Below are 22,050 nucleotides of genomic sequence, written 5' to 3'. Positions count from 1 at the left end.
GGATCAGGCCTTGTGTATGCTTGGATTGTCTCAGTGTAAAGAGCAGAATGGTCATATGAAACCACTTGCCACAGTCAATGCGACTGATTCGTATTTCTCTTCCAGCAGACACTGTACATATGAGAAGGGTTCTCTGAAGGGACAGGTAACAAAATGTGCTATTCCCTTTTGCAGTGAACCTGCTCGTTTTGTTTACCCTGAACATTTCAGATTCATGCCCTTCTAAAGAGAGACTTCTTCTCTGCTAGGCTGCCTTATGTTTGCAGTCAGCAGGAGCAGATGGAAACAGAAGCATGCTCCTAACAGCTGTGATTAAAACAAGACACAAAGCAGTGCACGCTGGATATTGGAGAATATGCCACTTATATACATACAGATCCTATGCTCTATACTGTGACCCAAAGATGCACACATGCCATAGCTATTTGCATACAGTGCTAGGGCTGTGAAGTCTCACTTGGATTCCTGCAGCGTCAGATTAGCTCATGACCAGACCTGCACATGCTCTCCTGGAATGCAGGCCCAATCCCGATCCGTGCAGATGCAATTGTTGTGCCTGGAACCGGCCTCCCAGATTGGATCCCATTCCTTTTGTGGACCCTCTCTTGACTCCCTCCAGCTAATGCCCTCCATGGGAGTGAAAAATAGGCAGTCTAATGCCATAAGGGAAGCACAGCGCAGACAGTCAGATGGAGGGAGCCTGGGGAAGTCAGACTCACAGGGGTAGCATGGGGCAGCCAGGCAGAAGAGCTGGGGAGCAGCAGAAGTAATGGCCCCAACAAAAAAGCAGGGCAAGGAGGGGAGACTGTGTTATTTCAGCATCCAAATGCCTTTCTGTGGGACTGCAACAAAAATGTGGCCATCTACAAACTCTGTGCTTGTCATTATGTTGCACACTGGGGCCAATCAGACCTTCAAAGTGATAGTGGGGATAGAACTCAGATCTCCTGCTTTTAAAAAAAAAAAAAAAAGCATAGACTCCTGCTCCTTGAGCTAAAGGGGAATCTTCCTTAGCTATCAGCAGTAGAGTGCTCTGACATACAGAAGAACATTTCTGATTTTATTCAGTGGAAAGCAGTGGTGTGCATACATGCCACTCTCTATGCATGCAGGTTGTCCCATTCGTACATAGAGGTGTGAATGCCACTATCTTGTATTACTGTAGTGTCTTCAATCCCAAAGCACTTCAGACACTATGAACTGGGGTAGTCAATAGGCAGACCGTGAGCCAAATCCAGACTGCCAGAGGCTTTTGAACGGACCATGAAATCTTTTTATTTACTTATTATCATTATTGTTATTGATGTGTGAAAAATGTTTCTCTGGAGTCTGGACCTTGACTATACCTTGACCAAAAAATTCCCCTGCTATAAACCATTCAGATAGCACCTCTGAACAGAGCCCACGTTTGGAGTGAAAGGTGGGATCCAGCCAGGATACAACACACTCTGGAATAGTGACTCTCACCCTTTCCAGACTACTGCACCCCTTTCAGGAATGGGATCTGTCTTGCATACCCTCAAGTTTCACCTCACACTACTTGCTTACAACATCAAACATAAACATACAAAAGTGTCACAGCACACTATTACTGAAAAGTTGCTGACTTTCTCATTTTTACCATTATAAAATAAATCAATTGGAATATAAATATTGTACTTGCATTTCAGTAAGAGCAGTACAAACCAGTCATTGTCTGTATGAAATTTTAGTTTGCACTGACTTCACTAGTGCTTTTTATGTAGCCTGTTGTAAAACTAGGCAAATATTTAGAGAAGTTGATGTACCCCTCGAGACCTCTGCATTCACTCAGGGGGTACACGTATCAATGGTTGAGCACCACTGTGCCAGAACACCAGAGAGCAGGGGCAAAATCCTAATCTTATAAAAGTGCCTGGGAGCCTTAATGTCCAAACAGAGCAGACTGGACCACTCCGGTTAAAGCCTGGCGCTCAGTTTCTCTCTCTCAGTAGAAAAGCTAAGTCAACCCAGCTGGAATGTGAACTTATGATACCGGGCAGCAGAGCTGTGTCACACCTGATACACAGACAACAAAGCCAACTCTGGATGAAACCCTAGACAATGGCCTCTCAGATCGCGACATAATTCTGGAACTTCACAACTCACAAACATTCCGTATCCCTCCATACACTTGACTGTAGTTCATTTGCATACTGCAGTCTTATTGGTTACAATCAGAGCCACTTGAAACGCAGCCTTTTTATTCTGCAGGAAATTCCAACATTTCAAAACCTGGGTTTGCGCCACACCAGCATGGACACAGAACACGGTGAAATTTCCCATGAAATGAAATTTTCAAAGCAATTTAGTTTCAGATCAAACAAAACATTTCGTTCAGATTTTGACTTTTTTAAAAGTTTATATGTTACTGATAGAATACAAAATACATTTCTAAATAAAGTTATTTCAAAATGAAAAACAAAACATTCCACTTTGACCTTACCCCAACCCTTCAGTTCCATTTTTATTTTGTAACAACATTTTGTCAAAGTCCCTATGCTCCCGCAGAGAGTTTTGAGAAAACTGTCATCTGAACATTTTTTGACCAGCTCTAGTTAAAATGTCTTGCAACTCTGACTGTTTTTAAAATCAAAAATGTAAACCTTTGGTCTGAAGTGTCTGGACAGGTCCACAGACACATGCTGTTCCGACAAGTAACTTGGGAAACTCACTGCTGCAGGATGTTATGGGGGAAAAGAACTCAGTGGGATCCACAGGTTCTTATACTTCAGTGAAAGCTGATCACCATCTGGGATCAGCAAACATTATTGCCCCCTACCACCTTGCTATGGTATTGCACAATTCGATGTATCATGCGGGGGAACATACTGGTTACTGCCAGAGGCAGGATACCAGACTAGACAGACCACGGGTCTATTATATTATAACAAGGAGGACAGATATTGGCCCAGCTGATCACTGATCTGCTCTAATGCCTCAAGGAAGTGAAATACCAGATGAGAAGGACTCACTGCTCTGATCCGGTCTTTGGAAGACTAAGAGACCTTCCCTCATCCTGGCTGGAGCAGGACAGTAGAAATTCACTCCACCTTCACAAATGGGCAGTAGGATTTAGACTTCATGCTCAGTGAGGCTGAGGATTAAGATAATCAGGGCCAGTCAGCCTTTAGCACAAGCAATGTTCCTGTGGGTACCTGCATTCTTGCCACACATACACCAGATTCCTGGGCTGACTCAGCAACTGCCGCCAGTCCAATGTCCCGCTCCAGCAGAGGGGGCGGGACTGAGATAACTCGCTTCTCAATCCCCGCCCCTGACCTGGCAGCCTCTTGCTGACTCCGGATGTTACTATAAGAAACAGCAAAGGAAATCATTTGAAATTGTTCCCTTAAGAAGCCTAATAAAACCACTTGAAGCTGATCAAGAGAAGGAGAGCAGAGAAATGACTCAAAACAGGAGGAAGAGGGGAATGAATTAACTACTCCAGTTAAGCAACATTCCTGATCTTGGTAAACAAAACACCTCTAAGAGGTACAGGAATCCCCACCACCAATTTCATGGGAGTCTGGACAATCAGCAATAAAAGGCCCTTCCCAGGCAGCAGTTTAGCCTCAGTGTACCCAGCTTCATAAACTCATGTGTGCGCTAAGCCTCAGGCAGGCATGCCCCAGTGCACAGAGCTAGCCAGGGCAGGCAGCAGCAGTGGGCTCAGAGAGGAGATCACTGCGGAGTGCTATGGGGATAACATGCTATATACCCCTAACTCACAGAGACAGGGGCAGCAGGATTCTGGAGCTCTGAAATACAAGGGCCAGGGAAGCACTAAGTGCTGTAACTGTCAGGAGACATTCTCTCCCCCTCCACCCGCTGTCATTTCGATAGCACAATTAGAATTCGTTTTCCCAACAGCCACTTGAGTCAGTCTCTCTCACCTCCCGTGTTTGCCCCTTGGCCTGACCTTCCAGCCTCTCTACTCATCACTTCGTGGCCCACTGCAGCTGGGATGGCATATCCTCAGGTGCCACAAGGGCTTTTCAAATGAGGTGGGAGAGAGAGAGGACATGGCTGAGAGAGAGGACACAGCTGACAGAGAGAGCACGGCTCAGAAAGAGACACCCCACAGCTCAGACAGAACAACAGAGAGTGAGGACTTGGTTTTCAGGTGCAGATGGGCCAGCTCCAGGACCAAGACCATGCAGTTTGAGCCTCCCTTAGTCACACAGACCAATTCAGCCCCCGGAGCAAAAATGACGCAGACAGGGACAGAGCAGTTCTGAGAGACATGAGTCATACTATTCCTGTTATCAGTACTGGGCTGATTAATCCCCACCCAAGGCACCTGAACCTGCTACAGAGACACCTGCTACAACAGCACACAGGCCCTGTCAGCTCAGCCTAGAAAAGACCAAAAATCACAGGCTTAAAGCCCCAAAGCAAATTAAAATGTTACTGTGCAGACACACACAGAACCCACCTGAACAAGCCACACCTTGGCCTCATAGTCATGCAGCAGGAAGGGCCCAGCCGGCTACAGGATGTGCTACAGACCTTTAAAATTCTCTGGCTACCTTCAACCCGCGGATAAATCTACTGCTAGATCTTTATGGGTGGGGAATGTGGAGTACAGCAATTGGCACTCAGGCTGCACTGGAGGGGACATAAGCACTGCTAAAATCACCCTCCACTCTTACACAGGCAACATCTTCCCACCTTCTTCCAGACACTGCACAAAGCCCCAAAAAAGAAAAGTATGTTGGCTACTGGAATTAGAGAACATCATCAACACAAGCAGCTAGATTGTTCTAGCTCCCTTCACACTAGCAGACCTCCTATCTACAGGGCACTGTGTAAAACAGAGCTGTGCTCTCACCAAGTATTGAAGCAGTGATTCCAAAGCAAAAACGGAAACCAGGACACTTTCCACTAGAAACCCAAGGATGGGCAATTTTGTACCCCACTGTGACAGGAGAGACTGAAACTGAGAGGCACTTTTTATTCTGCTGCATGAGATCCAAAAGAAGAGGAGGAGACTTTTCCAAGTGATCAGAACTAGCAAGACTCTTTGCAGCAAAGCAAAGAAGAAAAATGACATAACTTTGAGTGAAAGGAAAAAGACAGTGGAAATGTCTTAATGCTACCTGGCCCCCAGCCAGCAAATCCACAAAAGATCATAGTGGGCACATGGTATAAAACCCAGTTAATCCTCTAAAACCCTGACCAAGGCACAGAGACTTGACAAAGTGTATTAACTTTGGCAATACTGGTATACTTTGCCATGCCAATAAAGTTACTGAGATTGAAGCTGGGCTGAGAGTGAACACAGCCCAGGGAGGAGTGGAGGGGAGGAGAGGAGGAGTGGAGGGGAGAGCGCTATGGAGGGGAGCTCAGAGAGAGGTATGGAAAGGAGGGAAGGAGAATGGACCTAGTTCCCAGTGAGGGAGGAGTTGCACTGCAGAGGGAGTCACAAATGACAGCAGCAGAGGAGGGATGGAGGAGAGCGAGGAAGAGTGCAAAAAAGACAGTACAGTTCAGAGACGGGCAGAGAGAGGAAACAGGATTCCCCAAAATGTTAAAAATAACACAGATGCTTGAGAACCCAGTTCCCTTTCCCCAGACCATATGATTCTGTTTACATACTCTTTCCAAATAAACCATCCTGGCAGCAGCCTCCCTGAGAATCAGCCTGGGAGCCTCTTCCTCTCACTACCAGATTTTCTCAGTTTTCTACTTTTTATTGCTTAGATTTGGTACAAATCTAGCCCGCGGTGGAATGGGAGAATGAGCCTGCCACCCCCAGGAGGAAAGAGAGAGTCGGAGAGAGTCCTGCTGCTGCCACCCCACTGCCCCAGACGCACACAGTCCTGGTGGCCCAGTTCACACCAGCTTTTGCTTCTGTGCCCATTTAAGGGAATGGAAAGTCCAGGCAGCCTGCAAAGCAGCGCACAGGGCTCCTTTTCCCACCATACAAAGAGCGGAGGCAAAAACCCTTTCCAGGCCAGAGAGCGAGTGCTGCGCACAAACAAGGCTTTCCTATCAGCTTCTTTTCAAAGCTGACAGCTGGAAGGAGCAGCTTGGGAGATGTTTCTCTCTGTGAGTCTAATTCCAGTAGCAGAATAGGAATCTCTAGGATGTGAGAAGCTTTTCTGTTCATACTCGAACCCTATAGCCCTCCAGGGCGCGGAGTCCAAGGGAATGAAAAAACCCCACCAAACCAAACAGCATGGCTTTTTCCTGTCTTGCTTCTGAGTCCCGTGGCAATGGGCCGGATGGCAAGTAGCAGAGATCACTCATAGATACCTAACCAAACAGCCACAGATTGTCACATTAAAGTCCTTTCAATTCCAGGCTTCCACCACAAGCTGGCTGTTCTGAGAAGGCCAACTCTTATCAATGCCCATCTCAAACAGGGACCATCCTCCTACAGACCTGGTCCAATGGGATTATCCAACACAACAGCATTGTGGTTTCCCCTGCCAACCCCCATATCCTGTGGTTATGCAGGATGTCTCAGGGGTGCAGTGACTGCCCAGCACTTCTGCAGATAGATGATACTCCCCTTTGCGGTCTGTGGTCCCAGCAAGGAGACGGTGATCCCTTTGATTCATGGTTTTCCTGTCTCGTGCAAGAAGATAGTGACTCCCTGGACTGGTAGTTGCCCATGACCCTAGTTGGGAGACTGTGGCCCCCCATGGCCACAGATGGTCCATGCAAACTCTCACCCCTTGCAGCGCAGAAGCGGATATACCAGCCCACCAATGTCCACCAGATTTTCTGAGCAGCAACCATGTTGTTGTAGTGCCCATTCTCATGTTTCTTCTGGGGAGCATTCCAGGGCAGAGAAACTGCCTTCAGCATCCTCCAGCAGAGAGGAGTCGTTCCTCAGGGTGCCCTGCATGGCTTCTGAGCCATTCTCCTCCTGTTCATCCTGCTCCTCCTGCTCCCGCAGGCTCTGGAGACGTTCCTCCCTGGCCTCCATCAGCTCCTGGGCCCCATCGCCCACAAGGGTGACCGTGTCAGCCACACAGGGTGGTGCTTTAACTGGATTATGGTCATAGGAAAAGAGCCGTAACCCTTTTAGGTGGGCCAGGTCTGGGAAATCGATGATCTTGTTGCGGTCCAGGTCAAGGATATGGAGCTGGGTCATGCGGAGCAGGGGCTGTGGGAACTCCTCAAAGCGATTCCCATAAAGCCATAGCCCCCGGAGGCCAGTCATACGCGGCAGGCTGCCTGGCAGTGCCCGGAGTCGATTGTCACCCATCTGCAAGGACTGCAGTGCAGGCATCTGGAGCAAGGCCCGAGGGAAATGGTACAGGTAGTTGTTCTCGATCCACAAGCAGCGCAGAGTCTGGAGCTGGGCAAAGTCTGCAGGGAGGCCAAAGAGGCGGTTGCTGCCCAGGTAGAGGCGGGTGAGACGGGGCAGGCGGCATAGTGCCTCAGGCACCTCCTCCAGCTTGTTGAAGTCCAGTGCCAGGATGCGCAGCTCCCGCAGTCCCTCGATCTCCTCAGGCAGCTCACGCAACCCCGTGCCACTGATGTAGAGCTTCTGCAGGCTGCCCAGGGCACACACTGGGCCTGGCAGCCGCTTCAGGTGCCGCCCGGTCAGCTCCAGTGTCTGATCCCCACCACTCAGCTGCTCCTCCGCTCCTGATGGCAGCCGCTCCTCCCTGCCTGAGGACCCTGCGCTGCCCATTCTCATGGCCAAGGGCTGCTGGGATAACGAGAGCCACCGCCTCCAGCGGGGCAGCCCACAGGGAACATGACAACCAGCTAACCTGGTGCCCCCCGGATTGGCCTCCTGGGACTAAGACCAGTGCCCCCCCCGGGTCCCCCCTGTCAGGGATGGGACCGACCAGCCTCCTGGAGCTGGGACTGGTGCCCCCTTGCTCCCCTCCGGCCAGGGCTGGGACTGGTGCCTCTGGATTGCCTCCCTCCAGACTAGGACATGTGCCCCCCTTGGGCGCCCCCTTGCCTCCTCCTGCCAGGGCCGGGAGCAGGGCCCCCGCAACAGCCCCCCGGCTATGGGGCCGGTGCCCCCGGATCAGCCTCCCGGGACCAGGACCAAAGCCCCCGGGATCCCCCAGCCAGGGCCGGGCCGGTACCCCCTGGATCGCCCTCCCGGGGCTAGCACCCTGCCCCTACCCGGGATCGGCCTCCCCCCCGCGTGGTGCCGGCCCTGCCGCTGCGCGGCCCCCGGTGCCTCCCGGCCTCTCGCTCCGGGGCTCCCGGCTCGGTCTGAGCTCGGCTCCCACACACCCGGCGCCTAGCGACTCGTCTCCATGGCAACCCCCACGCGGGACAGCCCGCCTATGGCGGAGCCGCTCGGGCCAGCGGGGGCGGGCTGTCCTCAGACCCCGCCCCTATGACACGCCCACTCCCCGGGGCCGCTGCTGCGGGCCTGGCTGTACCCGATATGGGCTCGCTCGCGAGGCCCTGCCCCGCCTACAGCCGACACGGGCCTCGCCCCGCCCCCGAGTACAGCCTCGGCTACACTCGGCCCCGCCCCCAGCACCTGTGTCCTCACTACGGCCTAGGCTGCACAGGGCACAGACACCCCAGGGCTACAGCCCCAGGCTCAACCCCCACACCCCTTCCTCCGGTACACCCACCGCACACCCCCAGCCCAGCTCCACTGAGAGACTCCCTTCCCTCCAACAGCCACCACACCCCAGCTCCACCCACTGCACAACTTCCTCCGATGCTACACCCACCGCACAACCCAGCCCAGCTCCACTGAGACACTCCCTACCCTCCAACAGCCACCACACCCCAGCTCCACCCACTGCACAACTTCCTCCCATGCTACACCCACCGCACAACCCAGCCCAGCTCCACTGAGAGACTCCCTACCCTCCAACAGCCACCACACCCCAGCTCCACCCACTGCACAACTTCCTCCCATGCTACACCCACCGCACAACCCAGCCCAGCTCCACTGAGAGACTCCCTACCCTCCAACAGCCACCACACCCCAGCTCCACCCACTGCACAACTTCCTCCCATGCTACACCCACCGCACACCCCCAGCCCAGCTCCACTGAGAGACTCCCTTCCCTCCAACAGCCACCACACCCCAGCTCCACCCACTGCACAACTTCCTCCGATGCTACACCCACCGCACAACCCAGCCCAGCTCCACTGAGAGACTCCGTACCCTCCAACAGCCACCACACCCCAGCTCCACCCACTGCACAACTTCCTCCCATGCTACACCCACCGCACAACCCAGCCCAGCTCCACTGAGAGACTCCCTACCCTCCAACAGCCACCACACCCCAGCTCCACCCACTGCACAACTTCCTCCCATGCTACACCCACCGCACAACCCAGCCCAGCTCCACTGAGAGACTCCATACCCTCCAACAGCCACCACACCCCAGCTCCACCCACTGCACAACTTCCTCCCATGCTACACCCACCGCACACCCCCAGCCCAGCTCCACTGAGAGACTCCCTTCCCTCCAACAGCCACCACACCCCAGCTCCACCCACTGCACAACTTCCTCCCATGTTACACCCACGGCACACCCCCAGCCCAGCTCCACTGAGAGACTCCCTACCCTCCAACAGCCACCACACCCCAGCTCCACCCACTGCACAACTTCTTCCCATGTTACACCCACGGCACACCCCCAGCCCAGCTCCACTGAGAGACTCCCTACCCTCCAACAGCCACCACACCCCAGCTCCACCCACTGCACAACTTCTTCCCATGCTACACCCACCGCACAACCCCAGCCCAGCTCCACTGAGAGACTCCCTTCCCTCCAACAGCCACCACACCCCAGCTCCACCCACTGCACAACTTCTTCCCATGCTACACCCACCACACAACCCAGCCCAGCTCCACTGAGAGACTCCCTACCCTCCAACAGCCACCACACCCCAGCTCCACCCACTGCACAACTTCTTCCCATGCTACACCCACCGCACAACCCCAGCCCAGCTCCACTGAGAGACTCCCTACCCTCCAACAGCCACCACACCCCAGCTCCACCCACTGCACAACTTCTTCCCATGCTACACCCACCGCACAACCCCAGCCCAGCTCCACTGAGAGACTCCCTACCCTCCAACAGCCACCACACCCCAGCTCCACCCACTGCACAACTTTCCATGCTACACCCACCGCACACCCCCAGCCCAGCTCCACTGAGAGACTCCCTTCCCTCCAACAGCCACCACACCCCAGCTCCACCCACTGCACAACTTCCTCCGATGCTACACCCACCGCACACCCCCAGCCCAGCTCCACTGAGAGACTCCCTACCCTCCAACGGCCACCACACCCCAGCTCCACCCACTGCACAACTTTCCATGCTACACCCACCGCACACCCCCAGCCCAGCTCCACTGAGAGACTCCCTTCCCTCCAACAGCCACCACACCCCAGCTCCACCCACTGCACAACTTCTTCCCATGCTACACCCACCGCACACCCCCAGCCCAGTTCCATTGAGAGACTCCCTACCCTCCAACAGCCACCACACCCCAGCTCCACCCACTGCACAACTTCTTCCCATGCTACACCCACCGCACAACCCAGCCCAGCTCCACTGAGAGACGCCCTACCCTCCAACAGCCACCACACCCCAGCTCCACCCACTGCACAACTTCCTCCCATGCTACACCCACCGCACAACCCAGCCCAACTCCACTGAGACACTCCCTACCCTCCAACAGCCACCACACCCCAGCTCCACCCACTGCACAACTTCCTCCCATGCTACACCCACCACACAACCCAGCCCAGCTCCACTGAGAGACTCCCTACCCTCCAACAGCCACCACACCCCAGCTCCACCCACTGCACAACTTCCTCCGATGCTACACCCACCGCACACCCCCAGCCCAGCTCCACTGAGAGACTCCCTTCCCTCCAACAGCCACCACACCCCAGCTCCACCCACTGCACAACTTCCTCCCATGCTACACCCACCGCACAACCCAGCCCAACTCCACTGAGAGACTCCGTACCCTCCAACAGCCACCACACCCCAGCTCCACCCTCTGCACAACTTCCTCCCATGCTACACCCACCGCACAACCCAGCCCAACTCCACTGAGAGACTCCCTTCCCTCCAACAGCCACCACACCCCAGCTCCACCCACTGCACAACTTCCTCCCATGCTACACCCACCACACAACCCAGCCCAGCTCCACTGAGAGACTCCCTACCCTCCAACAGCCACCACACCCCAGCTCCACCCACTGCACAACTTCCTCCGATGCTACACCCACCGCACAACCCAGCCCAACTCCACTGAGAGACTCCCTTCCCTCCAACAGCCACCACACCCCAGCTCCACCCACTGCACAACTTCTTCCCATGCTACACCCCCTGCACAACCCAGCCCAGCTCCACTGAGAGACTCCCTTCCCTCCAACAGCCACCACACCCCAGCTCCACCCACTGCACAACTTCTTCCCATGCTACACCCACCGCACAACCCCAGCCCAGCTCCACTGAGACACTCCCTACCCTCCAACAGCCACCACACCCCAGCTCCACCCACTGCACAACTTCCTCCCATGCTACACCCACCGCACAACCCAGCCCAACTCCACTGAGACACTCCCTACCCTCCAACAGCCACCACACCCCAGCTCCACCCACTGCACAACTTCCTCCCATGCTACACCCACCGCACAACCCCAGCCCAGCTCCACTGAGAGACTCCCTACCCTCCAACAGCCACCACACCCCAGCTCCACCCACTGCACAACTTTCCATGCTACACCCACCGCACACCCCCAGCCCAGCTCCACTGAGAGACTCCCTTCCCTCCAACAGCCACCACACCCCAGCTCCACCCACTGCACAACTTCTTCCCATGCTACACCCACCGCACACCCCCAGCCCAGTTCCATTGAGAGACTCCCTACCCTCCAACAGCCACCACACCCCAGCTCCACCCACTGCACAACTTTCCATGCTACACCCACCGCACACCCCCAGCCCAGCTCCACTGAGAGACTCCCTTCCCTCCAACAGCCACCACACCCCAGCTCCACCCACTGCACAACTTCTTCCCATGCTACACCCACCACACAACCCAGCCCAGCTCCACTGAGAGACTCCCTACCCTCCAACAGCCACCACACCCCAGCTCCACCCACTGCACAACTTCTTCCCATGCTACACCCACCGCACACCCCCAGCCCAGCTCCACTGAGAGACTCCGTACCCTCCAACAGCCACCACACCCCAGCTCCACCCACTGCACAACTTCTTCCCATGCTACACCCACCGCACAACCCCAGCCCAGCTCCACTGAGAGACTCCCTTCCCTCCAACAGCCACCACACCCCAGCTCCACCCACTGCACAACTTCTTCCCATGCTACACCCACCACACAACCCAGCCCAGCTCCACTGAGAGACTCCGTACCCTCCAACAGCCACCACACCCCAGCTCCACCCTCTGCACAACTTCCTCCCATGCTACACCCACCGCACAACGCAGCCCAACTCCACTGAGAGACTCCCTTCCCTCCAACAGCCACCACACCCCAGCTCCACCCACTGCACAACTTCCTCCCATGCTACACCCACCGCACACCCCCAGCCCAGCTCCACTGAGAGACTCCCTACCCTCCAACAGCCACCACACCCCAGCTCCACCCTCTGCACAACTTCCTCCCATGCTACACGCACCACACAACCCAGCCCAGCTCCACTGAGAGACTCCCTACCCTCCAACAGCCACCACACCCCAGCTCCACCCACTGCACAACTTTCCATGCTACACCCACCGCACACCCCCAGCCCAGCTCCACTGAGAGACTCCGTACCCTCCAACAGCCACCACACCCCAGCTCCACCCTCTGCACAACTTCCTCCCATGCTACACCCACCACACAACCCAGCCCAGCTCCACTGAGAGACTCCCTTCCCTCCAACAGCCACCACACCCCAGCTCCACCCACTGCACAACTTCCTCCCATGCTACACACACCCCCAGCCCAGCTCCACTGAGAGACTCCGTATCTTCCAACAGCCTCCAAACCCCAGCTACACAACTTCTTCCCATGCTACACCCACCGCACACCCCCAGCCCAGCTCCATTGAGAGACTCCCTATCCTCCAACAGCCACCACACCCCAGCTACACCCACCATAAAACTCCCACACCCCAGCTACACCCACTGCACAACCCCTTCTCCTGCTAAACCTGCTGCGTAACCCCCCCAGCCCAGCTACACTGAGAGACTCCCCCCTCCTACAGCCACCACACAACCCCCACCCCAGCTACACTGAGGGACTCCCCTCCCCACCTGCAGCCACCACACAACCCCCTTCCCAGCTACACTGAGGGACTTCTCACCTATAGCCACCACACAACTCCCCTCCTAGCTACACTGATAAACTCCACCCCCGCTACACCCACCATAGGTCTCCCTGCATACCACCACCGCCAAACCTACTTCTGCTACATCCCATGTGCACACCTTTCCACAACTCCCTCACAGAGACACACCCCTGCACAACAGAGGGTCTTCTGGTTAGTCAAAGTAGGAAGAAGATATCCCTGGCTACTCTTGTTTGTGTATCCAGGAGTAGCAATGAGCACCCCAAGACTTGTCACTGCCTTGACTGCTTGGCAAGTACCACTGCAAATGCCACTGCCTCAGAAAGTTTTCCTTTTCCTACTAACAGGACCTGGGGTACTCTCTTCCCTGGGTTTAACTGAAGCTGGCTTCCTTTTGTCCAGGTTCCTTCAGACACATCATTGCCATCCTCTGCACCGGAGATGTAGAGCTGGGTGTCATCAGCCTATTAATGGCATTCGATCTCATGGGATTTCAGTGTACACTCGACAATTCTCCAACCAGTCCTTTCTTCTTCATATGGCAATCCCCTGGGTACACCTCAAATCACACTAACAATCCCTGCTCATGCAGCCAGCCATACAAAACAGGACCCATCAATCCTTATCCTCCACACCCTCAACCAACACATACACACAGCACTGAACCAGTCCTGTCTTCTCCTTCCACCTAATCCACCCCCCACACTCACATCCAACCAACAACCTCCAGCATACACCCAATCAGTTTTCCTGGGCATGCACAAAATCACTCTTCCTTACAAACCCAATGAAGGTCTTCCCACAAGACCCCAACCATCTCTCTCTAATACACTCAACCAGCCTTGAGTTGGTTGGAACTCAGGCAGCTCACGTGGTTTGGCTTAGGTTGGCATTTAGATAGGCAAGGTCTCCCAAGCCAACCATCTTTTATGGCTTGGATTAGGCAGGCAGCTTGCATGGCTTGGATTGGGCAGGTACACTGGAAATTCCTTTGATCAGGAGAGTTATTCCTTTATCAGTTAATCCTCTGGTACTTTAGCCTCAGGGGTGGAACTGTCTTCATAGCTCTATCTTGTGAGCATATGGCAGGCAGTGGCAATCAAATAAATAAAAAACCCTGTTTGTCCCCCTCCCTGTAGGAATGTCATGATACCAAAGAAGGTTCAGGCCTGTGTCCCAGTCCCAGCTCTTGGTTGGGGTGGGGTATTTCTGTTTGTTACGCACAGGCCTGGTAGGTTTGTTGTGAGCTCCTGTGAGAGGCTGGAATGGGAATTGTGCTGACAAGAGTTTATTGATCTCCCGACAGAGTGAAGCCAATTAGCCCAGAAGTTACCAGAGGTCACAGCATCTGCCTTTACTTTCCCCCCTTCCCTTCTCATTTCATCTAATTCATTTTCCACCAAATCACGTTGAAAACAAAACTCCCCCATACTTGGTTCATCCTGTATCTTTTCAGTATCCCCTTCCTCCCACTTAATGCAGTACACAAGAGATCCGCATGCCCACATACATGAACTCCTGTGTCCTACAACAAAATTAAGAGGCACATACGCAAACATGCTGACCTCATGTACATGCAGATCTATACACCAAATGAACTCACCTCCATGTACCTGGGCATATGCACACAAGCACACATTCATGTATGGTATTTGTGCACAAATATGCCCACATAAAGAACAAACATACACATTAAAATTACATGCAAACACAAAATGCACTGAATTTGCACCCATGCAGTCTATGCCATACACAAATACTGAAATCACCTACATCCCTATACATACCTGCATTCACACACACACCTGTGTCCCTAAATACACAGAGCAAACATGCACACATACACAGTATTTGTGCACAAATATGCACATGTAAAGAACACGTACACATTCAAATTACATGCAAACAAACACACTGAATGTACACCCACGCACAAGATATGCCATACACAAACATTTAATTCCCCTACATGCCCAAACATACATGTATACACACACAGAAAAGTAATGTACATTCGCACACAACCACGTGCCTAAATTCATACAGCAAACATATACAAACATGCATGCGTTTCTGTTCTGTTCTGTGTAGATTCATATACCATGCCACCACTGTGGTATCCAAAGGCTTACACACACCAAACATCCATGCACACACAAACATGCATGCATGTGCATGTTAAGGGACAGTACATAAACTCCCATGTCACCCAGCCTGGTTTCTTTCAGAGACCTAGTCATGCTTATCCCTTTTGAGATGCTGGGTTTTGACTGCCCTGCACTGACCCTTGTGTCCACTGCATTCTGAGAAGACAGCAAAGATCTGCATCAGTACCTTAGAGCTGGTGGCCCTGCTGGAGATGATGATCTGGCTCCTCGGCTGGTGGGAATGGACACAGTCAATGGATTTATGCTGATGTACACTAGCTGTGCATCTGGCCCTTCCTTCAGCTCATTCCTTGCCACCCTCAATTCTGTTCCACCCCAAGTACCTACTCTTCTTACAGTAATGTTCCCAAACATTGTCCACTAGTTGCTTCACTCATATTCCGTGAGTTTTAAATTATCAAGTCCTGGCTCCTCTCCTGTATCCAGGTTCTGCTCATGGAAACTGTTGCATCTCCTCATCATTTGAATTTCCTAAGTCTCCTCTCCTCCAGAAATAACTAAAAAAGCCATAATTTCTCTTCTTCAGCACAGCCTAGCTACTTTGGTTCAGTTTGAGAGCTTCTTATCTTCTCTCCTCCCCTTTTTTCTATTCTTCTCCCTGTGGCTGGAAGTGAGCTGGAGAAGACAGCCACCTTCTCCAGATCCATTCACACCACTCTCAACACCCCCTGCCTCATTCCCAGGTTAGAGAAATAGCTTAACAACCCCAGGCTCTGAAGTACCAGGTGGAGACCCCACTGTCACAGAAAAGGATCATAGGCAGAACCAAGACCCCTGGTACCATAGATCCCAACCCCTACCCCCATTTTTTGCCATTTCATCCCACCAAGACAAAAGATGCATTGAGATATAGTTATCGATCAGCAGTTGTGTATCTCTTATTGCCTCTTACACATCCCTCCAGGTGTTTTGTACTCAGCCACTCTCCTGCCTTAGTTCCCTGTTCAAATCAGCTGTGTCATCCACAAGACCTTCCCTGGGAAAAATTATACTCAGACAGCCCTCCAGTGGCCACTGTCCCAATGACAATCTCCCATAGATTGCATGTGGGATACTTGTACCTTACTCAGGCAAAATTCCCACCAATGTCAACAGGAGTTTGCCAGACTAAAGACAGAGCCTGTACTAAATAAGGAACCAAATCAATGGGGGTTTTGCCCAAGTAAGGAGAGAGTGTAATGTGTGTCTGGTTTGGTCCTGTGCTGTAACTACAGATGGGGCAACCCAGGGTCCTGTGTTCTGGTAGTGGGGGCTGAGACTCCAAGTCCCTCACGTCTCATTGCACAATACCTCAGTGCTAACCGTGGGATAAGAACATGATTAGAATATTTTTGATTAGCTAAACTAGATAGTCTGAGCTCCATTCTGAAGTCCATTCCCACCACCACCATTACTAACACACTTAAGAGCTGAGAATTCACTCACAGGGATTGGTCAGGAAGCCACTCAACCCCCTCTCACAAGCCTGGGTCCAGCTGTCCTCATCCCCTTTACTCCCCCCTCATCGCCCTAGGTCAGGTCAGCCTCTCACTCCCCTTTTCCCCCTGGGTCAGCCCAACATTCTGCCCCACCCTTGTTAATGGTGCATTTCCCAGAACAAACAGCCGCTGCCTGTTTGACCAGCCAGAGAGTGTGTGTCTGCCCGGGTGTTACTCTGTCACACACGGACTGACTGAGAGGCAAGAATTGCTGCTGTACAAGAAATGCTCAGGAGTAGCCAGTGTTACTCACAGTGTGCAGACACTAAACAACCTGTAACAAAACTAGGAGCCCCAGAATCTCAGAACCGTTCATTAATTTTGGGTGCCCCACCTGAGTTCCCGAGGCACTGAGCTCTGCTATTATTATTTGTGTTACAACGGCACCTAGAGGCACTGACCAAGATCAGGTCCCAGAGTGCCAGGTGCTGCACGGGTGCACTGTGAGAGACAGTCCCTGCCCCGGCAGAGATCAGGGCCCTGTTGTACCAAGCACTGCACAGACACACCGCAGGAGCAGTCCAAGTCCTGGTTGAGATCAGGGCCCCTTGTGCCAGGTGTTGCACAGACACACAGTGAGAGACAGCCCCTCCCCTGAAGAGTGCCGAGTCTACACAGACAAAGGAAGGATCATTATCCCCATTTTACACGTGGGGAAATGAGGCCCAGAGAACTGCAGTGACTTGTCTAAGGTCCCACATGTCTGGGGCAGAGCCTCAGCTCCAAGCCCACCCTTCCTTTTGTGCACCAAATCACATTGTTTTCCTTGGGGGTTGGGGGCGCTGAGTGCCTCTGTAATTCAGACCCTAATTGTCTCCGGCTGTGATCAGTTTTCATTTTAAACACAGCAAAGGACACCAGAGGAGAAAGAGCAGCCTCACCAGCTCATCAGCCAGCGGCCTGCACACCAGCCCCCCTCTGCAGGACTCATTACACAAACCCAAGCGCAGGCTAGAACGGTTGCTGCATGCACCTACTACCAGGCCTGCTCACGTGAGCCCCGGCTTTGCCCATAGGCATGCATGGGGGGGGGGGGGGAGTTAACCCTGTTCTCACTAGCAAGCTCATACCAAGCAGCACTCGTGCACAGCACAGGGCCAGCACGTGCAAACAGTGAATCACACGCAGGCCAGTACGAGGGCCTGTCATAACCACACACGTACGTGTATGCACAGCCACAACGGGGACACACCTCCTGAGCCTGTGCTGTGGTGGATGCTGCTCTCAGGCCCTGATCCAACCACATGGAAATGGACAGTTGCCTATTGCCTTCAAGGGGAATTGGAGCCGGCTCTTACACCAGGCAATGACTGTGACTTACTACTGGGGTGAGCCATCAGCTGGTCAGCCTCCTTCATACACCCCCTGAACAGTGTACCATGGTTCAGTCCTTGCCAGCTCTCCCCTTATCCCCAGTCACTCTGTGGCTGGGTCCCCAGGCTAGTTATTTTGGTACTAACTCCTCCTCAGTCCTTTATATATCCGTTGTCATGAGTAACGCTTGCTCTGAATGAGTCTCACTCCAGATGGTTGTAAAGGTAACAGGGATTTTTTTTTTCAGAGCTATGTACAGCCCTGTCTGTCTTCTGAGATGAAGTCAACAACCAGCATACGTTTCAGCTCCACACCCATATGCTCCTTTCATAGGGCAGGGGTGGGCAAACATTTTAGCCCGAGGGCCACATCTGGGTGGGGAAATTGTATGTAGCGCCATGAAAGTAGGGCTGGAGCAGGGGGTTGGGATGCAGGAGGGAGTGCGGGGTGTGGGAAGGGGCTCAGGGCAAGGGGTTGGGGTGCAGGAGGGGTGTGGAGTGCAGGAGGGGTGTGGGGTACAGGAGGGGGCTCAGGGCAAGGGGTTGGGGTGCAGGCAGGGTGCGACAGGGGGCTCAGGGCAAGGGGTTGGGGTGCAGAGTGCAGGGGGGCTCAGGGCAGGTGGTTGGGGTGCAGGAGAGGTGCGGGGTGCAGGAGGGGGCTCAGGGCAGGGGGTTGGGGTGCAGGCAGGGTGCGACAGGGGGTTGGGGTGCAGGAGGGGGTGCAGAGTGCAGGGTGGCAGCAGCACGCAACAGGGCTAAGGCAGGCTCCCTGCCTGCCCTGCCCCGCGCTGGTTCCGGCTGTGGCCAGCATGTCCAGCAGTGGCTCCTGGGGGTGGGGTGGAGCAGGTGGCTCCGCCGTGAGCTGCCCTTGCCTGTGGTACCACCCCTGTAGCTCCCATTGGCCTCCGTTCCCCATTCCCGGCCAATGGGAGCTGCGGGGGGCAGTGCTAGTAGGTGAGGGCAGTGCACGGATCCCTCTGCCCCTCCCCCCGGCCCCAGGGACCACAGTGATGTGGTGCCAGCCGCTTCTGGGAGTGGCATGGGGCTAGGGCAGGCAGGGAGCCTGCCTTAGTCCCGCTGTGCCACAGGGCTGGCAATCCCGTGGGCCGGATTGAAATCCCTGACAGGCTGGATCCGGCCCACGGGCTGTACTTTGCCATCCCCTGTACTAGGGCATTGCTGGTGCTCTGAACAGCCATGAAACCATGGTCCATTACCTAGCACATCATCATTCGCTGGGATCACCTGCCATGTACAGGCGTACACACAAACATGCACACAGGCATGGGGTTCACGCAGGCATGCACACGCACACTCAGAGTCAGATCCAGAACCGCTGCGCACTCAAACACAAATGCAAGCAGCACAGGGAGAGCCATCTTGGGAAAGTGAAGCTAACCCAGTTGAAGAAATAGAATCCCATAGATAGATGCGAAATAGGAATGAGAAATCCAGCAGGAAGTTAGGCTAAGGCAGAGATCTAGAGTTATAAGGGACAGGACATTAGACGTGATTGGACAGCAAAAATTTTTAAAACAGTGTGATTCTGTGCTATACAGGCAAAGGTAGTGGACAGGGCACTGAACTGGGATTCAGGAGACCTCGGGTCTATTCCCAGCTCAGCCACTGGCCTGCTGGATAGTCTTGGGCAAGTCACTTTGCCTGTCTGTGCCTCATTTTTCCCATCTGTAAAATGGGGATAATGCTTCTGCCCACCTATTATCATGATCCTCATAAGGGCAGGGAGGTCCTGCTATCTGGCTCTGCTGACAGAGCAGCTATAGTCGGGTTGGGGTCCCACCTCACCAGAGAGGCTTAAAGGAGATCAGAGAAGCATAACAAAAAGAACCAGCTGGGCTGGAGGGGCTGGTTTATGAGGAGAGATTAAAGGAGTGAACTCTATCCTGCCTGGTTAAGCCAGGTGGCAGTGGGGAATGTGACAGTCTGGCAGTCCCTGCAGCATGTCAAGCTGATGGAGGGATTCTTGCAGGGGCGGGGATGTGGGTGGAAGGAGGGAGGGGAAGTAGAAATGATGGGATGAGGGAAAATTTAGGCTGCCTACCAGGAAAATGTTCCCAGCGGTGAGATCCGTCAGATTGTGGGAAGCCGGCCACTTGGGACATGGAAACTAGACACAGTTATGGGGGAAGAATCTAGCCCAGGTGTGCAGGAGGGGCTATGGCTGATGGAGCCAATAGGATTTACCCATCTCTAAATACTCCTGCACACACTACAAACATGATGCAGGCCATGACACACACACACACACACACACTCAGAATTCACCCCCCACTTGCAGTTTCCTTTCACATCTAGTGTTACACGTGTTAACTCGAGGCTCTGAGTGAGCTGTAGCCAGAGAAGCTGTGAGATGTAGCAGGATTACTGGGCAAAGCTACAGCCCCCAGCCAGCTTCCCCTCCGCAGAGTGTGGGGGGGAGATCAGGTGTCGGCAGGCTCAGGTGTGCTGGAAAACGGAGCTGCAGCTAGGCAGTGTTACCTGCAACATGAGGCTAGCTTGTTTGGTATCACTGACTGCGCTCGGTGTTGTCAAAGTCAGAGGCCCCAACCCAGCTCATGAAACATGCACTAGGAAATGAAACTACCCTCCAGAGAGCAACATGAGAGCGGGAAAGAGGGAGATATCATGGTTTGGGGCAGAAACTGAGACCGAGGGCAGGAGTGCAGAGGGTGTGCGTTGCAGCCCCAGGAGCCAAAAGGTCAATACTACACCAAACAGGGAAAAAGCCTACGTCTTATATCACCCCATGCAGGGAGATCCCACTGTGCATGTGTGCATCATGCCAAGCTGGGAGCCTACAGACCCTATTGCGTGTGTGTGCATCACACTATGCTGGGAGTGTGGAGACCCTACCTGTGCGTGTGCACGTGCAAGCTTAACACCATTCTGGGAACTGAGACCCCGCTGTGTATCTATATAACATTACACCATGCTGGAAGGCTGGAAACCCAACTCTGTCTTTGTGTGTATCACACCATGTTGGGAATGTGGAGCTCCGACTGTGTGTGGGTGCACGTACACAATGCTGGGAATCTGGAGACCCTACTGTATGTGAGTGCATCACACGTGGTATGTGTGTGTGTGTGTATATATATCACACCACGCTGGGTGTCTGGAGACCCTGCTTTGTGCGTGTACCATCACACCATGCTGGGAGTGTGGAGACTACTCTGTGTATGTGCACCTCTCCGTACAGTAGGTTATGGGGCATGGGAAAGGATCCTATTACCTATACATCACCCCATGCGGTGCCGGTGAATTTGGGACATGCTGAGGGTGTGGGAAGCAAGCTGCCAGCAGTTTGGGATGGGGAGGGGAGCAGTAGGAAGAGAGTCATTAAATGCAGTGTGTGTAGATGCACAGTGTGACAGGACCGGGAGGAAACGCAGTGGTGTGTCAGACTGTATATGAACAGGTACCAGCTGGCAGCTGAAGAGACAATTCCAGCCCATCGCTCTGCTATTACCCCTCTCCCATCTGGGTACCGCCACAGTGCAGCTGGGCCAAACGCTGCTCCTTTCAGGGCACAAGGGAAAGCTCGCCAGTTGGTTCCTAACACACATGCATGAGCGGGTTGGCATTAGCGCCGTGCTGGGGCACCTGAGCCAGGCGGCATCACCACACAGCTGCCTCCACCATCACAAACACCACTATGATTGAGCTGTGAAAGAGAAACAGCCAGGTAGAGCGGGGATTCCACCAGGCAAACCCAGAGTTACTCAGCTGGAGTCAGTGCAGAGACCTGGATTAAGGTCTGGAGAGCAGCCGCTGAGTGAAGA

The 22,050-nt window shown here is 53.7% G+C and overlaps 1 protein-coding gene across 1 annotated transcript; it reads right to left on the bottom strand.

Moving 5' to 3' along the window:
• Positions 1-6,225: 6,225 nt before the first annotated feature.
• Positions 6,226-8,433, bottom strand: LRRC10B (leucine rich repeat containing 10B). Its single transcript, XM_007065769.3, has one exon. It carries the CDS (start codon positions 7,676-7,678, stop codon positions 6,788-6,790), a length of 891 nt encoding a protein of 296 aa, XP_007065831.1. The 5' UTR covers positions 7,679-8,433; the 3' UTR covers positions 6,226-6,787.
• Positions 8,434-22,050: the final 13,617 nt, after the last annotated feature.

The sequence above is a fragment of the Chelonia mydas genome, chromosome 6 (genome assembly GCF_015237465.2).
Source record: "Chelonia mydas isolate rCheMyd1 chromosome 6, rCheMyd1.pri.v2, whole genome shotgun sequence".
Taxonomy (NCBI): domain Eukaryota; kingdom Metazoa; phylum Chordata; order Testudines; family Cheloniidae; genus Chelonia; species Chelonia mydas.
The sequence above is the reverse complement of the archived record's forward strand: the minus strand, read 5'-3'. Positions and strand labels throughout refer to the sequence as shown.

Excerpts from the sequence above, each read along its gene's own strand:
- LRRC10B (XM_007065769.3), bottom strand. The coding sequence starts at position 7,678 with ATGAGAATGGGCAGCGCAGGGTCCTCAGGCAGGGAGGAGCGGCTGCCA.